Raw genomic sequence first — 21,498 nt, 5'->3', positions numbered from 1 at the left:
AATTTTCTGCGTCGATGCCGTGGGCCGGTGACCGTTATACAATTTAAAATTTGCATTGTTTACTATAGATGTTTACAGTGTTCTAATCATTACGATTTACTTATTTTTTTGCTTCCATTCTAGATAATTATGCTCAGTGTTTGATGTAAAATTGAAGCGATGACTGAATAAACGAACCTTGGCTGGCGAAGATGTGTCAGGAAGTGTACACATTTGTTGGAAATGAACAAAATATTCAATGTAATAACAAAAATTGTAAAATGCTTTGGAATTTCTTTTGTAAATAAAAATATACTAGCAATTTTCTATTAATGGTTTATTCAAGTGGGCAAAATATAATGTACAGAAAGATTGCCCGTAGAGTATCGCTACACTGAAAAGTAAGCAACCGACAGCCTGTATAAAAGGGGGCCTGTGATTGGCTGTTACTTACGCGAGATTTGAACGGGACTTACGTAGGCGTCGGATCAGATGTATGTAGGGCGGAATTAAAAAAAATCAAAATCAAAGTAAAATAATAAAATAAAAAGGCATTAATAACAAAAGTAATAAAAAATAAAATTAAAATAAGTTTATAGCCAAAATAATTAAAGCCCGTACACTACATCAGATTTTAATCAGATTGGTTAATTTTTAAAAACAGTCGGGTCTGTTGATGGGTGGGTGCATGGGCGAAGGTCATCTCCCATGATGCACTGCTCCCAATCCGGCCAGAATCTTTCTTTCATTCTGTAACAATAATCTTGTAAATTACTGCAGTCCCCTGGAAAAGAAAATAACATGTTATATATATAGGATTAAGTGTGGGTATTTAAAAAAAACACGAAAAGCCCTGGATTATTGGGAGTGGGATACACGAAGAAGAATTCTCTACAACCGACATAATATCAAATCGATCAGCCGAGTTAAGTGAGACAAGTGCATAGGTTAGGTTTATGGATGTGTCATATTTGTTGTATTGTTGTATTTTAGACATCTTTAATTCATTATTATGTCCGAATTCGTACCAATTATACAATGTATATCGTGTAGTAAGTTTAACATTTGCGGAACGTGTTTTGTGCTCACTTCCCAGAAGAAAATGAATATATTTATGAAATATACAAATATGCAAATATACCTTTTATTTCCGGTAGCGCGTTTGACAGGTTCCATAGTATCTGAGCCAGTAAGCCAAATATAGCACAGTCTACTTCACTGGGTTCGTCACCAAACATGAATGCTTTGTCACCTGTTAAAAGATATATGTAACATTATATGTCCTAGCAAGTATGCGAGTTCTAATATGAGTCCCTCATTATCTAAATGTGTATCAATGTATCGACGTCTATGCTAACAACGTGTAAACAATAATTGGTTAGGTGCCAGGCAACAGTTCCGGACTTTGAATGTCGCTGTTGTCTCTTCTGACTTTTTTTTTTGTATGTGCAAATTGATACATATGTAACATTACATATAATTTTTTAAGCATAGGTCACCGAACAACATTTTTAGATATGATGGAATGTTTCTGAAATAGGTCCCAATTATAAACTATTCAAAAAACGAATTTTGAACAATACAGTAACCGACACAAGGAATATATATTTTTTTCTTCACTCAAGTGTCGTATGAATATAGTACGTTGTAGTATATATAGTACGTAGGAAAAGTTTTGTTTATACCCAATACGCATGGCATGATTGCACAATATTTCAAAATACCCATGTAGGTCATGATAGATAAATTAAATATCATTGCCATATACATTTTGTATATACACATGGAAATGAAAACATGATAAGTTCTGTATTCTGAAATCACCGATATTTAAATTAATGATATTTTAGAAGAATACAAACAGTTATGGATTATAAAACGTGTATTCTACATATTACAGAATTTTACTCTAGCTTTTGATAATTTCAGACAATGTATGCACACATCTGTACACATCACAAATAGAAAATTCAAATTTAGAACATGTTATATTCCAACAAGATATTTTAAACCTCCCGACTTGGGACTAAATTGAAAATTATAGTGTTACTTGCGCACGCGCGGGAATTGAGTGCCAAGCGACGATAACAACACATGCCCAAAACGCAAAGGCTCATGGGTAGATGTTTGTTTGTAGACAAGACACGTTATGGCCATTTGACGCATGCGCAGGTGACGACTCTCTCGCTTCAAATGTATTCCAGTCGTCAAAACATCTATTGCGCCTTACAACACTATTCCATGAAATACACACCCAAAAACGTCGACAAAGCTCTAAGATCCTTATCAGCAATACTGTATATTTCTTCCTCCGTGTGTCTGCCAATACCTTGTGCATACAGATTTTTCTTGGCAGATTTTCCAAATGATTTCAGAATAATTGATGTTAGGAAACCGCTTTTTATAAATGGTCTCATTCGTTTTTGATCATCCGCAACCCACCTTATATACGTGACAGTCCTTTACGAGAAGGGGAGAAATGATAAATTAATGGATAACAAAAACAACAGTGATTCAGTTGTGGCATTAGAGGGAGCGTTGTGCTATCTCGACATTCCTTGTGCAGATCTGGACCCGGTTTTACTCTGAATAAATAAAACAGTTTCATTGAAGGCAGTATATACATATAACGCAAATAAAATCAATGCAATAAATTAATACATTTAAATTACGTAACATATAGTTCTGAGAGAGAATCAACCAAGGCACAAAGCTAGGTACAAACCAAATTCATTTTCGTGTTCATTGTGAACACACACATTTCAATTTTAATTTGTCCATTTCAATTACATCGCTGCAACAAACTTTATCATACATGTTTGGACGCGCCTAAAATAATTGTTAAAATGTTAATACTATACAAACTGTGTCAATTTATTAATTTTTCAAAAAATGTAAGTGTCCCTAATTTCGAGAACACACTGTAAAAGTAATTAAACGTCTTGATAAGCACAATACGACTTTTGTTGCGGTTGACAGACAGAAAATCATATGGTAAAAACTAGCATAATATTCCGTGTTAAAGACATATATTTAGAACTGATACACATGGCATAGTTTGAGCACGAGTCTAGTTCTTCCGGGCCACCTACGACTGGCAAAATCTGCGAGTATGGAATCTCGTATAGCCGTCAAAATCAGTGCGGTTGGTAGTGACTATCTTGGACACACAAATCTCAACTATAAATGCTATACAGTCAATGTTTGTCTATGAATTTGACCAAGTACCTGTAAACTGCCTTTGTTGTATTATGACCGATGTAAAAACTTCCACTACACATACACAACTCTTCCCAAATTATCAACTTAGACACAACATTCACATTGTGGTGAATGTTGCTTTTACCATTGTGGCTTGCTTCATAAACCATAGATAGGAAATAATACACAACAATAGAAATTAGTATGTGTGCTGTACGGGGTCCTTTTGCCAAATTAAAATTCTTAACAATATCTTGGTATAGCTCAGAGTATGTGGTGAGGACCAATACTGTGTGTTCTAATACAAATTGAATAACCGCATGTACATTTTAAAATACTTTTTACAACACTTGTATGGTTTATGTAACTGACAGAAAATTCTAAAAAAACACCCGTGTGTTAAGAATGTGTGGTTGATTATTACCTAATTATATGCAAAATAACATCGTACAGTAGACATTTAGCAGTTGTGCCTCTCTCTCATCTCTATAGTCTATCCTTGCATGTAAATAACCGTAGCTTGGCAACAGAATATGAAATTACAAATACAAAGGCTAAGTTTTATTTTATCAGTTATAGAACAACAAAATAACACAAACAAAAGAGGTAATATGCTGAAAATGATTATATCCTGAATTACGTCATAAAACATTGTTGATTGCCTTACCAGTACAGATGTTCTTCTGCCATTTTCTGAAACGCCCTTGCTACTGCAATGTCTGACGGGCTGAGATGAGTGTTGAGATCAACTTTGAACTCTTTGTTCAAAAATTCAATAATAAAACCGGAATCGGATAATGTTTGTCCATTGTATTCAATCCATGGTGTTTTACCTTTGGGCGATAACTGTCTACCATGGACAGACTGAAATAAACAAACAAATCAGAAGTAACATATACATGTAAACCTTTTCGTGATTACGAGATATCGATGTTTTTTTCTGATTTCTTATATAACGAAGTCCGTAGAAGATTTTTTAAGTTGAAAAAGCTTATCTTGTTGATAAAAATAGATCAGATATTGTACCATGAAAACTTCTAAATTCAAAATAATTAATCCCAAATAAGTCATTATCCATGATTATGACTCAAAGTCTGAGCATTTTTGAGAAACATATTTTAACACTTTAACCAGAATGGCTGACATAAAAAACAGTGGTTAAAAACAGTTGATCATCATAAGTAAGGCAGTATACATGGTCGTTGTGTGAGATATGAGTAAAATGTTCGAAAAATGGCTCTGGACGAACGCATGGACAGACTGATCCAAAATTATTAGTTCCCGATAAGTTTCCGAAACGAAAACTGTCAAACTAGCGTGTACCAGTACCCTATCATGTATGACGTCCATGCCAGGTTTTAATGAAATCAACTCAGGCATGCCTGACAAATGTTGTGATTTAATACTCAATGTGTAATCAGTTTGTGCAACAACTGGTGGTGCTTGTATATAACACCCGACTAGTTTTATGGCTGTAGATGTAGGATGAGACGATAAACTGGTCAAATCTCTTATTATATAGAAATAGCTGTATAGAAAAATGACTGTCTTCCACAAGTTTTCAAGTTTTCACGAGTTATGGCCAACATCCATATACACGTTTTTTTATCAAACATCTAAATATCAAGTGTATCTGTATAGCACAGAGAAAGTTTGAAAACTAACATGATGGTTAAATGTGTATCTAAAATGTATAAAAACTTTTACAATTGGAATTACACATTTGGCATTCTTGAAACCCGACATTGGGCTGGGATAGTTTAACATATTTGGCACTTAAGGCACATTAGACATTGACTTATATGAAACCTTTACATCTTGTTACTGTCCTAATATATGTCATAGTATTTGCTTTTGTGTTTCTTCTGATCATAAGGCAGAAAATCACTACCTTGTAAACATAAATGAAAAGATTGAAACATCATGTCATCTTGGCTGGCTGTGTGTGTTTCTTTCTGCTGAACATGTGAACGTCCTGTTTTGGTATATAAAATCTGGACACATTCCCTATGGCACTATTTTTCTACAAAGGCGTAGGTACTGTGCTAAATGGTGAATCTAATAGTCGTCATCTGAGTATGCTGTAAACAACACTAGTACAGTGTCTGTATGAACAGGTAATTAAAGTTTTCATACCGCATCTTTAAATGTCAAGCTGATCACCAAATAATGTCAGAATGTCTTATATATACTGACCTTGTATGGTATTTTAGCGAAACGTAGATATGTTTCTAACTTTAGTGGAAAAGGTGATAGACTGGGTGTAAATCTACTTCTACCAGTCTGGTGTAAGATCACTATATCTCTAGGGTATATAATCTTTGGTTTTCTGAAAGAAAAGATTCCAATAATTTATATGGAGTATTGTCATGTTGAAGTGAAACAATACAGTAATATACACCCGTTTATCGAAGTTAGAAGCAGGATCACTTCTTAAACAACACCTCATTGGGAATGTTAACACGTGCTTTAGTTGTTATCTTCTCAGTTGGAACAATTTAGAAACTGTGTAAAAACTGAAAAAAGCTTTGAGCAATGTACTCTGTTTCCAGTATTGTTCTATCACGTGGTTTAATTCAAATGTTGCATGCTTGCATGCCTACACCCTTATTCTATCATATGTGATAACTGGGATTACTAGGAAGCAATTGAACACATAAACATGATTGTTTACGTGAAGCACGTGATCGGAGACTACAAGTTACGTTTACTCAGTCAGTACAGTGGCATTTGTTTGTATTATTTATTTAGATGTTTATTAGTTTTAGATTGAATCCATACATACAAATCACCTAATTTGAATCATCTTAGCCAGATAATTATTTCAATGCTGTTTGTTGCAGTTGTTTATGAAGAACCGTCGTTTTATTTGTGTTTAGACGCGTAAATATTAAATTATTGATCCCATAAACAGTATGCTTGGGTTACACTGTATACTAATTAAACGACTCAGACAGTATACATCACTGAAAGATAGCCATGTTTATTACAATACGTAAGTGATTGTGGGATAAATCAAATAGCTTTTTACATTAAAATAATGTTATCTTAAAATTGCCTTTCCTTACATTAACTTTCGGCCAATTTTCGTCTCATTAATTAATTGTTTTTGTTTATATAGTAATCAAGTAATCTATCATTCAACATAAATTCTCGGTTCCCGTGAAAAAGTATCTTGTAATTAGACGATTATGTTCCCACAATTGACTGTATCTAATTTATTCATTTACATAATATATATTTGTTGCTGTTCAATGTGCCGTTATTTTAATAAAAAGTATATTAACTTCTTCTTAACAACGTTTTTCCTGATTGATTTTATTTTATTTTAATTGAACAATATCGATGATTGAAGTTAAATAAGCATATATTGAACAACCAGAAATAGTCTACTTTCCCGTGGGTATGCTGTATTTTATTTTATGTGAATGAATTACTTGACTACTAATATGTTATAGAACAGCAGAGCTTGCTCTGTCACGTTTACGTTGCTCTAAAATACAATATATATATATATATATATATATATATATATATATATATATATATATATATATATATATATATATATATATATATATATATATATATATATATATATATATATATATATATATATTAAATACCAGTTATCTGTTTTTGTCGGTTAAAAAAGTGTGTGTTTTCTAAGACAGGAAAATGATAAAAATTTATTAAAAATATAGATTTTTAGAATTTTTCGATTTATTGGGCAAATTAATCTGTAATACAGATTGTGTCGACCCACCTCCTGACTCTAGTGGGAGAACGAGCACAGTAGGGCATATGCCAGCGACTAAAACATAGACGTACAAATATAGCACAAGCAAAACTTGTACAAGATAAATTATACAGAGAAACGGACTTATTACGACTGAACATACCAAGACAGAACAATATTTACCTAACTACCCTGTGCACCAAACACATAATCGCCCCTAGAACCCCCATCACCACTCCAAATATGCCGGCTACTATCTGGGAAGGCTAGAAGTCCCCTTCCAAACATTGACATATGTACAAAGTACTCATTCCTATGTATTTATTTCAGATTTTATTATTACCATTATTTTTTACGTATACTTTTGTGTATTTGCCTTTAACCTTTGCAGTTTTTTTTTATCATTAATTTTAATAAGTGTTTTATTTATTTATTTAGTTTTGTCTTTAACTTTTATAGTTGTAATTTTGTAGTGACCTTACTGATGTACTTTTTGGGGTCAGTGTTGTGACCCGCTGATAACAATGGGCCAAGTAAAATCACAGTTCAACGCCCTTCTTCAATTTCAGTTATATCGCTTGTGTTCTTGGGAATTATTTTATTCGAGAATTGGAAATTCCTTTCCCTGTGCGAATTGTGAAGATAACATCCTTTAAAAAGACCCCACTGCTTTATTAAAGCTAAGAAAAGAAGTCTTACATTGCTTGGCTACTAAACAAGCATGACAAAGCATTTTTCGCTATGATCAATACAGATATTGACACTGTGTGGAGGTATCCATGGTAACATTGACGATCCTATCATAATTTAGTATAGGCCAGAGATTATTTCTGAAAAAAACGTGCACACTGAAAATAACAATAATGTTCACTATATGTGCACAGGTAGATTGGATATCATCGTCAACACAACATACACAGATATACAAGTTACTGTTGACGAACGCGCCCTTGAGCTTGTACGTGACTCACCTGAACAGCCGTTTTTCGACAACTGGTACAGTGTCTGCGGTTGTAGTCGCACCCGCCGAGCTTGAGGACTGAGGGTTTATTGCAGCCATGCTATATGACGGTTTGTCTTTACGTGGTAACAAATTTGTGTCGAATGCACGCTATATGGCTCTATACCCTGTACATACCCTCCATGCTTCTATACCAAACAACCGGAACCTATATATTGAGGGAGTGTTCATTTTTGTGACAGGGGAGTGGGCTAAAGAAGGATGCTCCATATTACTATTTACGGCTGAATAAATAAATGTATAAACTAAACTAACGAGTAACGAGTACAACATTTACAGTGTTCACACGTGTACCAAAAAACCGGCTTGGAGGCCAGTTCGCTTGCAACAACACAATAAAGGATATAAAAACTTTTTCCCGACCCTACAAATCATATTATGCTAGTATAAGAATAAGATTTCAGTAAAAATGCAAAACATGTGAGTGTATTTCATATCCTTGTCAATTTTATTTTTTTCCGCTCACATTTATTTCAGAAATCTTCGTACTGTACGTGCCTTCAGTTCACTCGAATAATATGATACACTAAATGCATAAGTCAAATATAATAGGAATTGGATTAGTGGGATAAAATTGTAAACTGTATACAATTATAATACTACGGAATGTCAATCATAATAGGAAATATATTCCCTCAGGCTGGGGTTAATTTTAGCGGATTTGAGGTTGCAAAGATATCAAGCGAGTTTAACATTACATTTTATTGTTAAACATAAATATTAACTGGGTTTTAATTGAGTGCATGGGAGATAAGCAAAAGTGAAAGGGCATATTTCAGGGCCGATAGCAGCGAAACTTTTACTTTCACATTGGTGTTTCTCTTCATTTATAAACGTATGCAATGTGTCCGGTCAGGCAGTCACAGTAGTGCACGATTGGCTAGATGGCGGAACCGGGTCTATATAAAACATGAACACTACGATAAAGCCTTACCTGAAAAAACAAACTGATTTTGACAAGATAATCCAGAAATTTATATTAAAAATAATTCATAACGAAATGCATTCCCTATACACCCATAAATACTAATGTTCATAACTATCGATAACACAAGAATATTACAGAAACAAGATATTTTGCTATGTTCTCTATATTTTTGCGTTTTATTTGCCTTGAACGGTGACTGAGAAAAGCTGAATGAAATTAAAAACTATGTAATGTGTTCAACAACTCATGTATGAACAATACTGTATTTTTCTGCATAAAAACAAAAGAATTTCACAATGTCGAAAACGGAAAGTCGTTATCGTAGTGTCCATGGTGTGCTCTGTAATCATCCAAAGCTAGGTTTAAAAAATGCAATTAAAGTAAATATAGTTTTTCTTTCTTTGCTTAGTTGGACAAAATTTGAATTGAACATTTGAAGTTTAAAGCAGGAGGGTTGTCACCAGCGTACGCACGGGAATTGTTCCAAGCGATGATAACGCAAGCTAAAAACGCAAAGGCCCATCTGACGCATACGCAGTTGCAGACTCCCCCGCTTTAAAAAAAAAACGCCCTTGCATATTTACACCATTATGTCAACCACACTAGTTTTCCATACAACTGTAACACATTCCAATATTCCTCAACATTAAGCATCACACAACTTGAATTGTTCTGTTTTTCGGGCATACAGATCAGTTATGCCTCATAGAGTATTATATATAAGGAGGACATTGCAATAACCATAGATGTTTTGATTTTATAAACCACACATTTTGTTAAATTTAAATCCGACGTTGTCGATAACTCCAGTGAATTTCCTTGCCAGGACCACGTGGTTGTACATTTTTGTCATATTTTGTCAGAAACTTGTTTAAACCATTTTTTTTTCATTGAATGGTTAGTAAAGTCATCATCGCAATATCAGTCTGTTAATTTACTATATTTCTATCCTACTGTAAAATTTTCACTGGGTTTAAATTTCGCTGATTTACCATTTCAGGCATATTCAGTGGGTTTTAAATTCACCGTTTTATCATTTAGACAATGTGTTCTATGCTAAATTTTACATATTCACTGGGTTTTAATTTAGCGCATTTTTCAGTCAGCGAAATAAGCAAAATTAAAACCCAGTGAATAATTACCCTTTATACAGTAATTGTTCTGTAAATCATATGTTCACCATTCTTTAGCCGAGTGACCATGTGCGCTTGCCTTCAACGCGTCACGTGTGTTAAACTGACTATGAGAGATTCTGTGGTATTTATAAATCCATATGCGTTATTTACTTTTTTAATGTTTTAATCATAACAAATTACAGATTTCCACGTGCAAGCACAAATTTGATTTTAACTGACAATTGGAAAAAATAGAAATACTAATACGACCACCATATAGTTTCTGGTTATATATCTTTGGCAACAAATCAATCTAACATATGCATGTTAATACTCGTCAGTCAATTATGGAAATAAGATAGAACGAGTGACGTATTCATTTGTATTTCTGTATATTATTCTTATTTTATTTTATTTTATTTAAATTTATGTTTTGTAATCAATAATGCAAACAAATATGCATTTAGGGAAATACTGGCCTTTGTGTTGCATTGTTAATTCAAGATGTTATATATTATTGCATGGTTGGGGTTCGTCGTACGCAGGTTGTTACATAATATGGTTCGTTGTACACTGGTTATTACATGGTGAGTGTTTGTCGTACGCAGGTTATTCCATAGTAGGTGTTCTACGTCGTACGTAGGTTATTACATAGTAGGTGTTCGTCATACACAGTTATTACATAGTAGGTGTTCGTCATACACAGGTTATTACATTTTCTAGTAGGGGTTCATCGTACGCAGGTTATTACATACTCTAGTAGGGGTTCGTCATACACAGTTATTACATACTCTAGTAGGGGTTCATCGTACGCAGGTTATTACATATTCTAGTAGGTGTTCATCTTACGCAGGTTATTACTTAGTATGTGTTCGTCTTACGCAGGTTATTACATTTTCTAGTAGGGGTTCATCATACACAGTTATTACATACTCTAGTAGGGGTTCGTCATACACAGGTTATTACATACTCTAGTAGGGGTTCATCGTACGCAGATTATTACATATTCTAGTAGGTGTTCATCTTACGCAGGTTATTACTTAGTAGGTGTTCGTCTTACGCAGGTTATTACTCCAAAAAACATCCTCAAAGATACAGTATTTTATTCAGGGCAACTATTTTTCTATTCTTTTAAACAAAGTAGGATCGTTTGGCGGGTATCCACAAAAGCCACGATCTTCTCCCGTGATGCACTGCTCCCAATCCGGCCAGAATCTTTCTTTCATTCTGTAGCAATATTCTTGTAAATTCTTGCAGTCTCCTAACCAGAAATGAAGGAAGTTGAAAATGAGTCAACTACATTAATATTTGAATTATAAAATCATAGAAATAATAGCAAAGTATGTTACATGCAATTTAAATTACCTTTCGAAAGATCCTCTTGCACAGAATCCGGCAGGCACCACACTAACTGCGCCAACATGCCAAAAATGGCACAGTCTTCTTCACATGGCTGATCACCGAACATAAATGCTTTATCACCTGCCAATAAACGTAATGTATGTGTTAAAATTACCTGGTTATTATTATTATTATTATTATTATTATTATATATTAGGATGTATTCTTGGGATTCTTATCTTATTTTCACTGATATAGAAAATCAGATATTCTGAACAGTTTTACACAAAATAAGTACTTCAGAAGGTCACACATCCGGGTACATAATTGGGTTACCCATTCACTAACACTTGAGAATTTCGCAATAAAACCCTGTGAAAATGCAAACATAATTAGACTTTGCGACTTGCAAAAATGGACGTAACTCCATAAGTCAAAAGTACCCTCACAAAGTACCAGGATGTGTCATGCATAGACATATTGCATTGTTCCTCGTCTAATTATTTTGCCAAGACGTTTTACCCACGTCAAACTTGATCACATTCTGTAACGAAGTTTGAAACTGAATATAAATATTTCATCAATACGTAACATACATAATACAACATGACCAGGGGAGTCGAACTTTGACGTGAAAGAAGGTATTTTTAAGCCATCAGTTCAAACGCACATCCCCAGAACAACAAGTCATTGTCAATGACACGTCCCCGTTCCGTTCATATTTGAGTGACATATACATTCAAAGCAGATCATGACCGAAATGCACCTGCATATGTACAACACATTGTACTAAATCTGAACAAAATCCATCCATGCATGACTGAGATCTGGTTCCGGAATTGTGAAAATACGTGATTTTAATGCATTTTCGGTCTTAAAATGGCCATCATTCAGCTATTGTTAAGCGGATCATGAAACAAATGCACATATCTATTTGTGACATGATGTGTGTGTGAAGTTTGAACTTGATCAATCCAGACATGTCTTGGATACGGATCCAGAACTGAATTCTTTAAGAAAATGGCCGCCAGTCAGCCATTTCGAACTTGATCCGAAAAAAAAATGACGTGCATCAAGGTCCTATTATGTTTAATGTAAGTACCGAATTTGAACGAAATCCGTCCATGTATAACTGAGATCCGGGTTCGGAATGGTGAAAATGTGCGATTTCAATGCATTTTCGGCCTTAAAGCGGCCGCCATTTGGCTATCGTTAATGGGATCATGAAACAAATGCACATACATATTTGTGACATGATGTACCTTGTGTGTGTGAAGTTTGAACTTGATCAATCCAGACATGTCTCGGATACGGATCCAGAACTGAATTCTTTAAAACAAAATGGCCGCCAGTCGGCCATTTCGAACTTGATTTGAAAAAAAAAATGACGTGCATCAAAGTCCTATTATGTTTAATGTATGTACCAAATTTGAATGAAATCCGTCCATGCATAACTGAGATCTGGGTCCGGAATGGTGAAAATGTGCGATTTCAATGCATTTTCGGCCTTAAAATGGCCGCTATTCGGCTATCGTTAATCGGATCATGAAAAAAATGCATGTGCATATGTCCCATATAATGTGTGATGTATGAGTGAAGTTTGAACATAATCGGTCCATGCATGTTCGAGATACAGGTGATCACGGACGCACGGACGCACGGACGGACGGACGGACGGACGCACACAGGGCAAAACATAAGTCCCCGTTTTCGGACTCCGTCCGAACGGGGACTAACAAAAGCGGATTGCACCTACTGAGGCTTTACACACACCTCCAATTCTGTAACTATACCGGTCCCTCACCATGCACGTTTTGTGTAGCTCATATATTATCGTACCAGACATCGTTTCATGACGTCGTCTTAGTGCGATAGATCTGGACGCACAACTTCTTTCTTACCAGAAATCTGATAGGCAGATGGCCATTAATCTTTTTACCACCAGAATTTCTCGCCTAAATTATTCAGCTTGTTAATAGACAGTTTGTCACAATCCTTGAGCAAACAATCCAAGCCATTCATTTCCAAATCAGCTAGCTACAAACTAATCTCAAAACAACTTACTGAAGCAAAATTAGCCCACACGCAGTGATGCATGTTCGCCGATATTTAAGAATCAAAAGTATTCACAATACTGTGCAATTTTAGAAAAAATAATAAAATACATCTGATACGCACCTAAGAACGTAGACAATGCTCTGAGGTCTTTATCAGCAATACTGTATATTTCATCTTCCGTGTGTCTGCCTATACCTTGAGCATACAGAGATTTCTTCACGGAACGTCGAATCATCTTCATAAGTATTGAAATCACGAAACTGTTTTTAAGAAATGGTTTCAGTCGTTGTTGGTTATCAGCCACCCATCTTGAATACACTAGGGTCCTGAAGCGAAATTGAAATGGATTGCATTATATTACGACGGTGAAATAAGACTTTCAATTACAGCAGAGTAACATTGGATGTTCTGAACAGCTTGCATTACAATCTTTTTATTACAAATTCTGTTCTGGTTATTATTTCAGATTGTCTTGAATTACATGATAAAACAATGTTGATTGCCTTACCAGTACAGATTTTCTTCTGTCATTTTCTGAAAAGCTCTTGCTACTGCCCTGTCTGAAGGACTGAGATGAGTGTTGAGATCAACTTTGAACTCTTTGTTCAGAAATTCAATAATAAAACTTGAATCCGATAGTATTTCTCCATTGTATTCAATCCATGGTGTTTTACCTTTGGGTGACATCTTCATACTAAAAACACTCTGAAAAAAAATAATAATAAATAAATAAATGAGGTTCATGTACACCTGTAAGTTCTGGTCATCTTAAACTATCAGCGCATAGTAAGTAAGTAAGTAAGTAATTTATTATAGTGACCTGCAGCTCAGAGAACTGCCCAGCCCAGTGGACTTATAAGTCACCTTAAATAATAACGATTGCATTTACAAATAAAGGTTATGAAAGTGAAAGAGAGCTTGAAATAATATATCAACAATACAATTGTGTAGTTCATTCAGACGTACAACAAATTTCTTCTTTTGTAAAAAGCCTTTTCTATAAAAAGAGCAAGTTTTCTTATTGGCCCTGAAAATAAACGAACCAGTATTTGTTCCCGTGATATTCCAGTTATTTCATTAAGAATTGAATCTAGATACTCATGCCTCAATTCATTGTATTGCTGTCAGTCAAACAAAAAAATGCATTTCGTCCTCAACAACGTTTGCATCACAAAATTTACAGATTCGTTCACTTACAGGCTCGTGTCCAAATCGCCCAGTCTCAATACGGAGAGGCAAAATGCCCATGCGCAGTTGAGCTAATAGTGACCTTTGATAATGTGCATAATGTGATTGTATTGTTGATGAGTGCCTGGTCGATGACATTTCATTGAGTGACCCTATTCTCTAGTTGAATGTCCATATATCAAACCACGATTTTTATAACTGCGACAAAACTGTTTATAATTTCTGTTCTATGATAATTCACTCTTTAAAACAATTTTATTATACATACATACAGTGTGACTCGATTAATTAATCTAACACAATGACGACAACATTTCAAGATTCTATAGAATTCCGCAGTTGTTAAAGCAGTTCCGTCTGATTAGCCGTAAGTGGCTATAAGCAAATTCATTTTAATAATATACATCCGATCATCCTCATATATTTACAGTTACATGTTTAAATGACATAGATAACATACATATATACATTTAAATCATTGGTGGCGACAATGATTCACATAATACCAAAATGATCACTGACCTTGTATGGTATTTTGGCAAATCGTAAATATGTTTCTAACTTCAACGGGAAAGGCGACAGACTGGGTGCAAATCTACTTCTACCAGTCAGGTGCAAGATCACTATATCTCTTGGGTATACGATCTTGGGTTTTCTGAAAGAAGAGAGTGTTGTGGTGAGGAAGCTACATAAAAGTGAATATCCAAGAGTAAGTAAACAAGCAATTATAGACGACGGTTAAATTCCAATGCAGAAACCTGGAATATGTTCATCATGGACAGCATGAAAGTATTGGGCCAATATACTCTGGTATTTAAACTAATAATAATATAATATCAATATAGTTAATCGTTATTTATACCCATAATGCAATACAATAATTACGTCATTTAACTTGTACATTAGGGGATGCCCTTTAGACACCTAATAATTGACTACCGGTTGACTGATCGTAACAAGACGATAGACGAAATCCAAACGCAGCAGATTCCCCATACAGCGTCTAACATCTAATAGTTCTATACTCGTATGAAGCTTAGCGTTGTACCGAGTCAGTACACCCCTTGTTTGAATTTGCAATATTTACACTGTCGTCCGGGGCACGGTCATTCGAGTTGTTGATGACAGTGATATATATCAAGAAGTACGCGGTACTCACCGTAATATTCGATTAACTACAAGCACGGCCAATGCGGTGGTCGCCACACCACCTGCGATTGCCCAACAATTTTCACTTAAAACACTTATCATGGTGTCTACCCAACGCCGGTTACAGAAAGCTAATGAACAGAGCGTGACATTCAGATGACTCATGCAACTGTTCCATGGTTGACCCTATTTCAGGTAGAGCAAGGCATCATGGGAAAACACATAAGGAGTCACCCATTTGAAATCATGGGGGTGGCCGGTGCATTTTTTTGCGGTGTCTTGCCTGTACAGTTTTATTTTTCTTCAATCGTGCCAACAATTTGTTTTCTTTCTCTCTCTTCCAGTCATCCCCATGATTTCAAATAATTGATCCCTAAATTTGACCTGTCGCTTACGTTCTTCAAGTTGATACCCTCAATGACATGGGTACAATGACGTACATGATATGCAAAGTAGCCAAATTATCATCCAACAATATTTACTCGTTTTGTTAATTGGTTTATATGTGTAATAAATTGAATCTTATGTATATGGTACTCGCTGACATGGCTTTGTTCGGAGTCACGTGGACCAACTTATGGCTCCACCCATATAATAATCCATTTTGTTACACTGAATCCCATTGGCTATTCTTTCTTAGTTCTTATTGGTGCACATCAACTGTCAGTGCTAATCAATATTCATGTTTTATCTATATATTGTACTTGAAAATAAAGTTATGTTATCGATGATACGAACTTCTTGGTATCGTGTATCATTTCCATGCCATTCCGTCCTATCGTGTCAGAAACGAAACTAATAACAATTTGTGTACAGCACAGGCTTCACATATTTGTACATATTTTTAGTTATGAATAATAATTTTCTTAATATTAGCGAGTTGTTAATGAGGATAACTCCCCCTTGATACAACATGGTAACTCATTCATTTGGTGTCATAACTATGGTTTTGCACTGCAACATGTAGCTGTGGGTCCATGTCTCGTTATTTGCCTAATCAATCGAAACTTTGCGTTGTGTGATATATATATATTGTAAGAGTTTATGTTGGAGACTGGATGAAAGAAGATTTTAAAGAGACTAAGCCACTCGTCATGTTGTAGTCTCTGTGTAGTTCACTGTAAAATACCCCGATGTTCTGCCTAGTTTTGTATTTTATTATTTTTTCTAAAATTGCACAGTATTGTGAATACTTTTGATTCTTAAATATCGGCGAACATGCATCACTGCGTGTGGGCTAATTTTGCTTTAGTAAGTTGTTTTGAGATTAGTTTGTAGCTAGCTGATTTGGAAATGAATGGCTTGGATTGTTTGCTCAAGGATTGTGACAAACTGTCTATTAACATCGGTCATTATTGTTAAATCCCCAATGGGACTGATACAGTTTGGGTACTAGTAAATTTAGCAGGTGCGAATTCGCAAATACATGTATGGCGATTTTTGTTGAAACCAACGACTTATTCAATTATCCAGGTAACATAGGAATGGGTAAAAAAAAACAGGTGGCACAGTATAAGTGATGTACTTAGCAGAGATTTTCCGTAGTCTCATCTAAAACTGGGATCATCATTTGTTGCCCTGTTTTGCTTGTTCATTCTGATGTAGGGCTTCATGTAAGGCCTCTGCTCGAATTTCAGAGTCAGTGATTTATTTATTTTTTCAACTGCAGATTGTGGTAATGAAGCACACACTGTTCTTTGTCACAGAGATTAGGACTAGGTTTTTGGTCACACTGATAACCCAACATATGCTCTGTCTGAACCACTATATGCTGTTGGCACTCAAGGTCTGCCTCAAAGATGAAACTCTGTCCGCTGGGTGACCTAATATGCTCTCCTCTAATTGAAAGAAGCCTGTAGGCAGCAGCTTGCTTATTGTTCAACCGTAATGGTTTGTGTTGCTGCTTTTCTCGAGATGCTGGTAATAGCCAGTGCTCTAATAAACCTGTTTTCATCTCTGAGTCAGGAGAGGGTGGGCTGGGGTAGTAGTAAGCAAGATCCAGACTATACTCTCACAAACGTCTTCCAAGTATAGAATGTTTAATACTAAACTCTATTTGTTGCCAAATAAGGGCTTCTAAGAAATAGAAATCCAAAAATTCTGGTTACACTACTCACCTAGACATCAGAGAACATAGACAATCATTGTCAATTTGTTGATATATATATATTTTGATTTCTGTAACATGTGTCAAATACACACAGCTTTTATATAACTTAGATCTAGTTTAGTGTAACGAACTGAACTATTCTGAGAGAATTTAACGAGCCATGATTTTGATCTATACTTATTGCATTACATTGTCAGCTAGCATAGTTATCATCTTGTTTATTTATGTTTGGTTGATTTCAACATACATGTATAATGCATATCGTTGTGAAAAATACAAGTTTATATAATTCATTAGAACGTGTCCTTTGCATCTTTGTGTGGACGTGTCTATGTAATAATATCTCGTGGCATTTGTACACAGTGAGTCACCAGTGAACGTTATGTTGTGTGCTTGAACATGCGGTGGGCATGGCCCACATAAGAGGGTGAAAGTAAATTTTGGCATTTGTACACAGTGAGTCACCAGTGAATGTTATGTTGTGTGCTTGGACGTGCGGTGGGCATGGCCCACATAAGAGGGTGAAAGTACATTTTGGCATTTGTACACAGTGAGTCACCAGTGAACGTTATGTTGTGTGCTTGAACATGCGGTGGGCATGGCCCACATAAGAGGGTGAAAGTAAATTTTGGCATTTGTACACAGTGAGTCACCAGTGAATGTTATGTTGTGTGCTTGGACGTGCGGTGGGCATGGCCCACATAAGAGGGTGAAAGTACATTTTGGCATTTGTACACAGTGAGTCACCAGTGAATGTTATGTTGTGTGCTTGGACGTGCGGTGGGCATGGCCCACATAAGAGGGTGAAAGTACATTTTGGCATTTGTACACAGTGAGTCACCAGTGAACGTTATGTTGTGTGCTTGAACATGCGGTGGGCATGGCCCACATAAGAGGGTGAAAGTAAATTTTGGCATTTGTACACAGTGAGTCACCAGTGAATGTTATGTTGTGTGCTTGGACGTGCGGTGGGCATGGCCCACATAAGAGGGTGAAAGTACATTTTGGCATTTGTACACAGTGAGTCACCAGTGAATGTTATGTTGTGTGCTTGGACGTGCGGTGGGCATGGCCCACATAAGAGGGTAAAAGCACATTTTGGCATTTGTACACAGTGAGTCACCAGTGAACGTTATGTTGTGTGCTTGGACGTGCGGTGGGCATGGCCCACATAAGAGGGTAAAAGCACATTTTGGCATTTGTACACAGTGAGTCACCAGTGAATGTTATGTTGTGTGCTTGGACGTGCGGTGGGCATGGCCCACATAAGAGGGTAAAAGCACATTTTGGCATTTGTACACAGTGAGTCACCAGTGAACGTTATGTTGTGTGCTTGGACGTGCGGTGGGCATGGCCCACATAGGAGGGTGAAAGTACATTTTGGCATTTGTACACAGTGAGTCACCAGTGAACGTTATGTTGTGTGCTTGAACATGCGGTGGGCATGGCCCACATAAGAGGGTGAAGGTACATTTTGGCATTTGTACACAGTGAGTCACCAGTGAATGTTATGTTGTGAGCTTGGACATGCGGTGGGCATGGCCCACATAAGAGGGTGAAGGTACATTTTGGCATTTGTACACAGTGAGTCACCAGTGAACGTTATGTTGTGTGCTTGGACATGCGGTGGGCATGGCCCACATAAGAGGGTGAAGGTACATTTTGGCATTTGTACACAGTGAGTCACCAGTGAACGTTATGTTGTGTGCTTGGACATGCGGTGGGCATGGCCCACATAAGAGGGTAAAAGCACATTTTGGCATTTGTACACAGTGAGTCACCAGTGAACGTTATGTTGTGTGCTTGGACGTGCGGTGGGCATGGCCCACATAAGAGGGTGAAGGTACATTTTGGCATTTGTACACAGTGAGTCACCAGTGAATGTTATGTTGTGAGCTTGGACATGCGGTGGGCATGACCCACATAAGAGGGTGAAAGTACATTTTGGCATTTGTACACAGTGAGTCACCAGTGAACGTTATGTTGTGTGCTTGAACATGCGGTGGGCATGGCCCACATAAGAGGGTGAAGGTACATTTTGGCATTTGTACACAGTGAGTCACCAGTGAACGTTATGTTGTGTGCTTGAACATGCGGTGGGCATGGCCCACATAAGAGGGTGAAGGTACATTTTGGCATTTGTACACAGTGAGTCACCAGTGAATGTTATGTTGTGTGCTTGAACATGCGGTGGGCATGGCCCACATAAGAGGGTGAAGGTACATTTTGGCATTTGTTCACAGTGAGTCACCAGTGAATGTTATGTTGTGTGCTTGAACATGCGGTGGGCATGGCCCACATAAGAGGGTGAAGGTACATTTTGGCATTTGTACACAGTGAGTCACCAGTGAACGTTATGTTGTGTGCTTGGACGTGCGGTGGGCATGGCCCACATAAGAGGGTGAAAGTACATTTTGGCATTTGTACACAGTGAGTCACCAGTGAATGTTATGTTGTGTGCTTGGACATGCGGTGGGCATGGCCCACATAAGAGGGTGAAAGTACATTTTGGCATTTGTACACAGTGAATCACCAGTGAATGTTATGTTGTGAGCTTGGACGTGCGGTGGGCATGGCCCACATAAGAGGGTGAAAGTACATTTTGGCATTTGTACACAGTGAATCACCAGTGAATGTTATGTTGTGAGCTTGGACATGCGGTGGGCATGGCCCACATAAGAGGGTGAAGGTACATTTTGGCATTTGTACACAGTGAGTCACCAGTGAATGTTATGTTATGTGCTTGAACATGCGGTGGGCATGGCCCACATAAGAGGGTGAAGGTACATTTTGGCATTTGTACACAGTGAGTCACCAGTGAACGTTATGTTGTGTGCTTGGACGTGCGGTGGGCATGGCCCACATAAGAGGGTGAAAGTACATTTTGGCATTTGTACACAGTGAGTCACCAGTGAACGTTATGTTGTGTGCTTGGACATGCGGTGGGCATGGCCCACATAAGAGGGTGAAGGTACATTTTGGCATTTGTACACAGTGAGTCACCAGTGAACGTTATGTTGTGTGCTTGGACATGCGGTGGGCATGGCCCACATAAGAGGGTAAAAGCACATTTTGGCATTTGTACACAGTGAGTCACCAGTGAACGTTATGTTGTGTGCTTGGACGTGCGGTGGGCATGGCCCACATAAGAGGGTAAAAGCACATTTTGGCATTTGTACACAGTGAGTCACCAGTGAATGTTATGTTGTGTGCTTGAACATGCGGTGGGCATGGCCCACATAAGAGGGTGAAGGTACATTTTGGCATTTGTACACAGTGAGTCACCAGTGAATGTTATGTTGTGAGCTTGGACATGCGGTGGGCATGGCCCACATAAGAGGGTGAAAGTACATTTTGGCATTTGTACACAGTGAGTCACCAGTGAACGTTATGTTTTGTGCTTGAACATGCGGTGGGCATGGCCCACATAAGAGGGTGAAGGTACATTTTGGCATTTGTACACAGTGAGTCACCAGTGAATGTTATGTTGTGTGCTTGAACATGCGGTGGGCATGGCCCACATAAGAGTGTGAAGGTACATTTTGGCATTTGTACACAGTGAGTCACCAGTGAATGTTATGTTGTGTGCTTGAACATGCGGTGGGCATGGCCCACATAAGAGGGTGAAGGTACATTTTGGCATTTGTACCCAGTGAGTCACCAGTGAAT

At 36.9% G+C, this 21,498-nt stretch overlaps 2 protein-coding genes across 2 annotated transcripts; both read right to left on the bottom strand.

The window, feature by feature from the left end:
• Positions 1 to 558: 558 nt before the first annotated feature.
• LOC100375803 (failed axon connections homolog) lies at positions 559 to 8,069 on the bottom strand. Its single transcript, XM_085507399.1, has 6 exons — positions 7,891 to 8,069; positions 5,377 to 5,509; positions 3,848 to 4,044; positions 2,234 to 2,439; positions 1,121 to 1,231; positions 559 to 763 (listed from the first exon to the last, which is right to left on the bottom strand). The coding sequence occupies exons 1-6, from the start codon at positions 7,977 to 7,979 to the stop codon at positions 627 to 629; spliced, it is 873 nt and encodes a 290-aa protein (XP_085363525.1). The 5' UTR covers positions 7,980 to 8,069; the 3' UTR covers positions 559 to 626.
• A 2,995-nt stretch (positions 8,070 to 11,064) lies between these two features.
• Positions 11,065 to 15,891, bottom strand: LOC100377010 (failed axon connections homolog). Its single transcript, XM_002731531.3, has 6 exons — positions 15,730 to 15,891; positions 15,093 to 15,225; positions 13,891 to 14,087; positions 13,503 to 13,708; positions 11,349 to 11,465; positions 11,065 to 11,244 (listed from the first exon to the last, which is right to left on the bottom strand). Exons 1-6 carry the CDS (start codon positions 15,882 to 15,884, stop codon positions 11,099 to 11,101), a joined length of 954 nt encoding a protein of 317 aa, XP_002731577.1. The 5' UTR covers positions 15,885 to 15,891; the 3' UTR covers positions 11,065 to 11,098.
• Positions 15,892 to 21,498: the final 5,607 nt, after the last annotated feature.

This window comes from Saccoglossus kowalevskii, chromosome 2 (genome assembly GCF_978046115.1).
Source record: "Saccoglossus kowalevskii chromosome 2, keSacKowa6.1, whole genome shotgun sequence".
Lineage (NCBI taxonomy): Eukaryota > Metazoa > Hemichordata > Enteropneusta > Harrimaniidae > Saccoglossus > Saccoglossus kowalevskii.
Note: the sequence above shows the minus strand (reverse complement) of the source record. Positions and strands in the feature narration are given on the sequence as shown.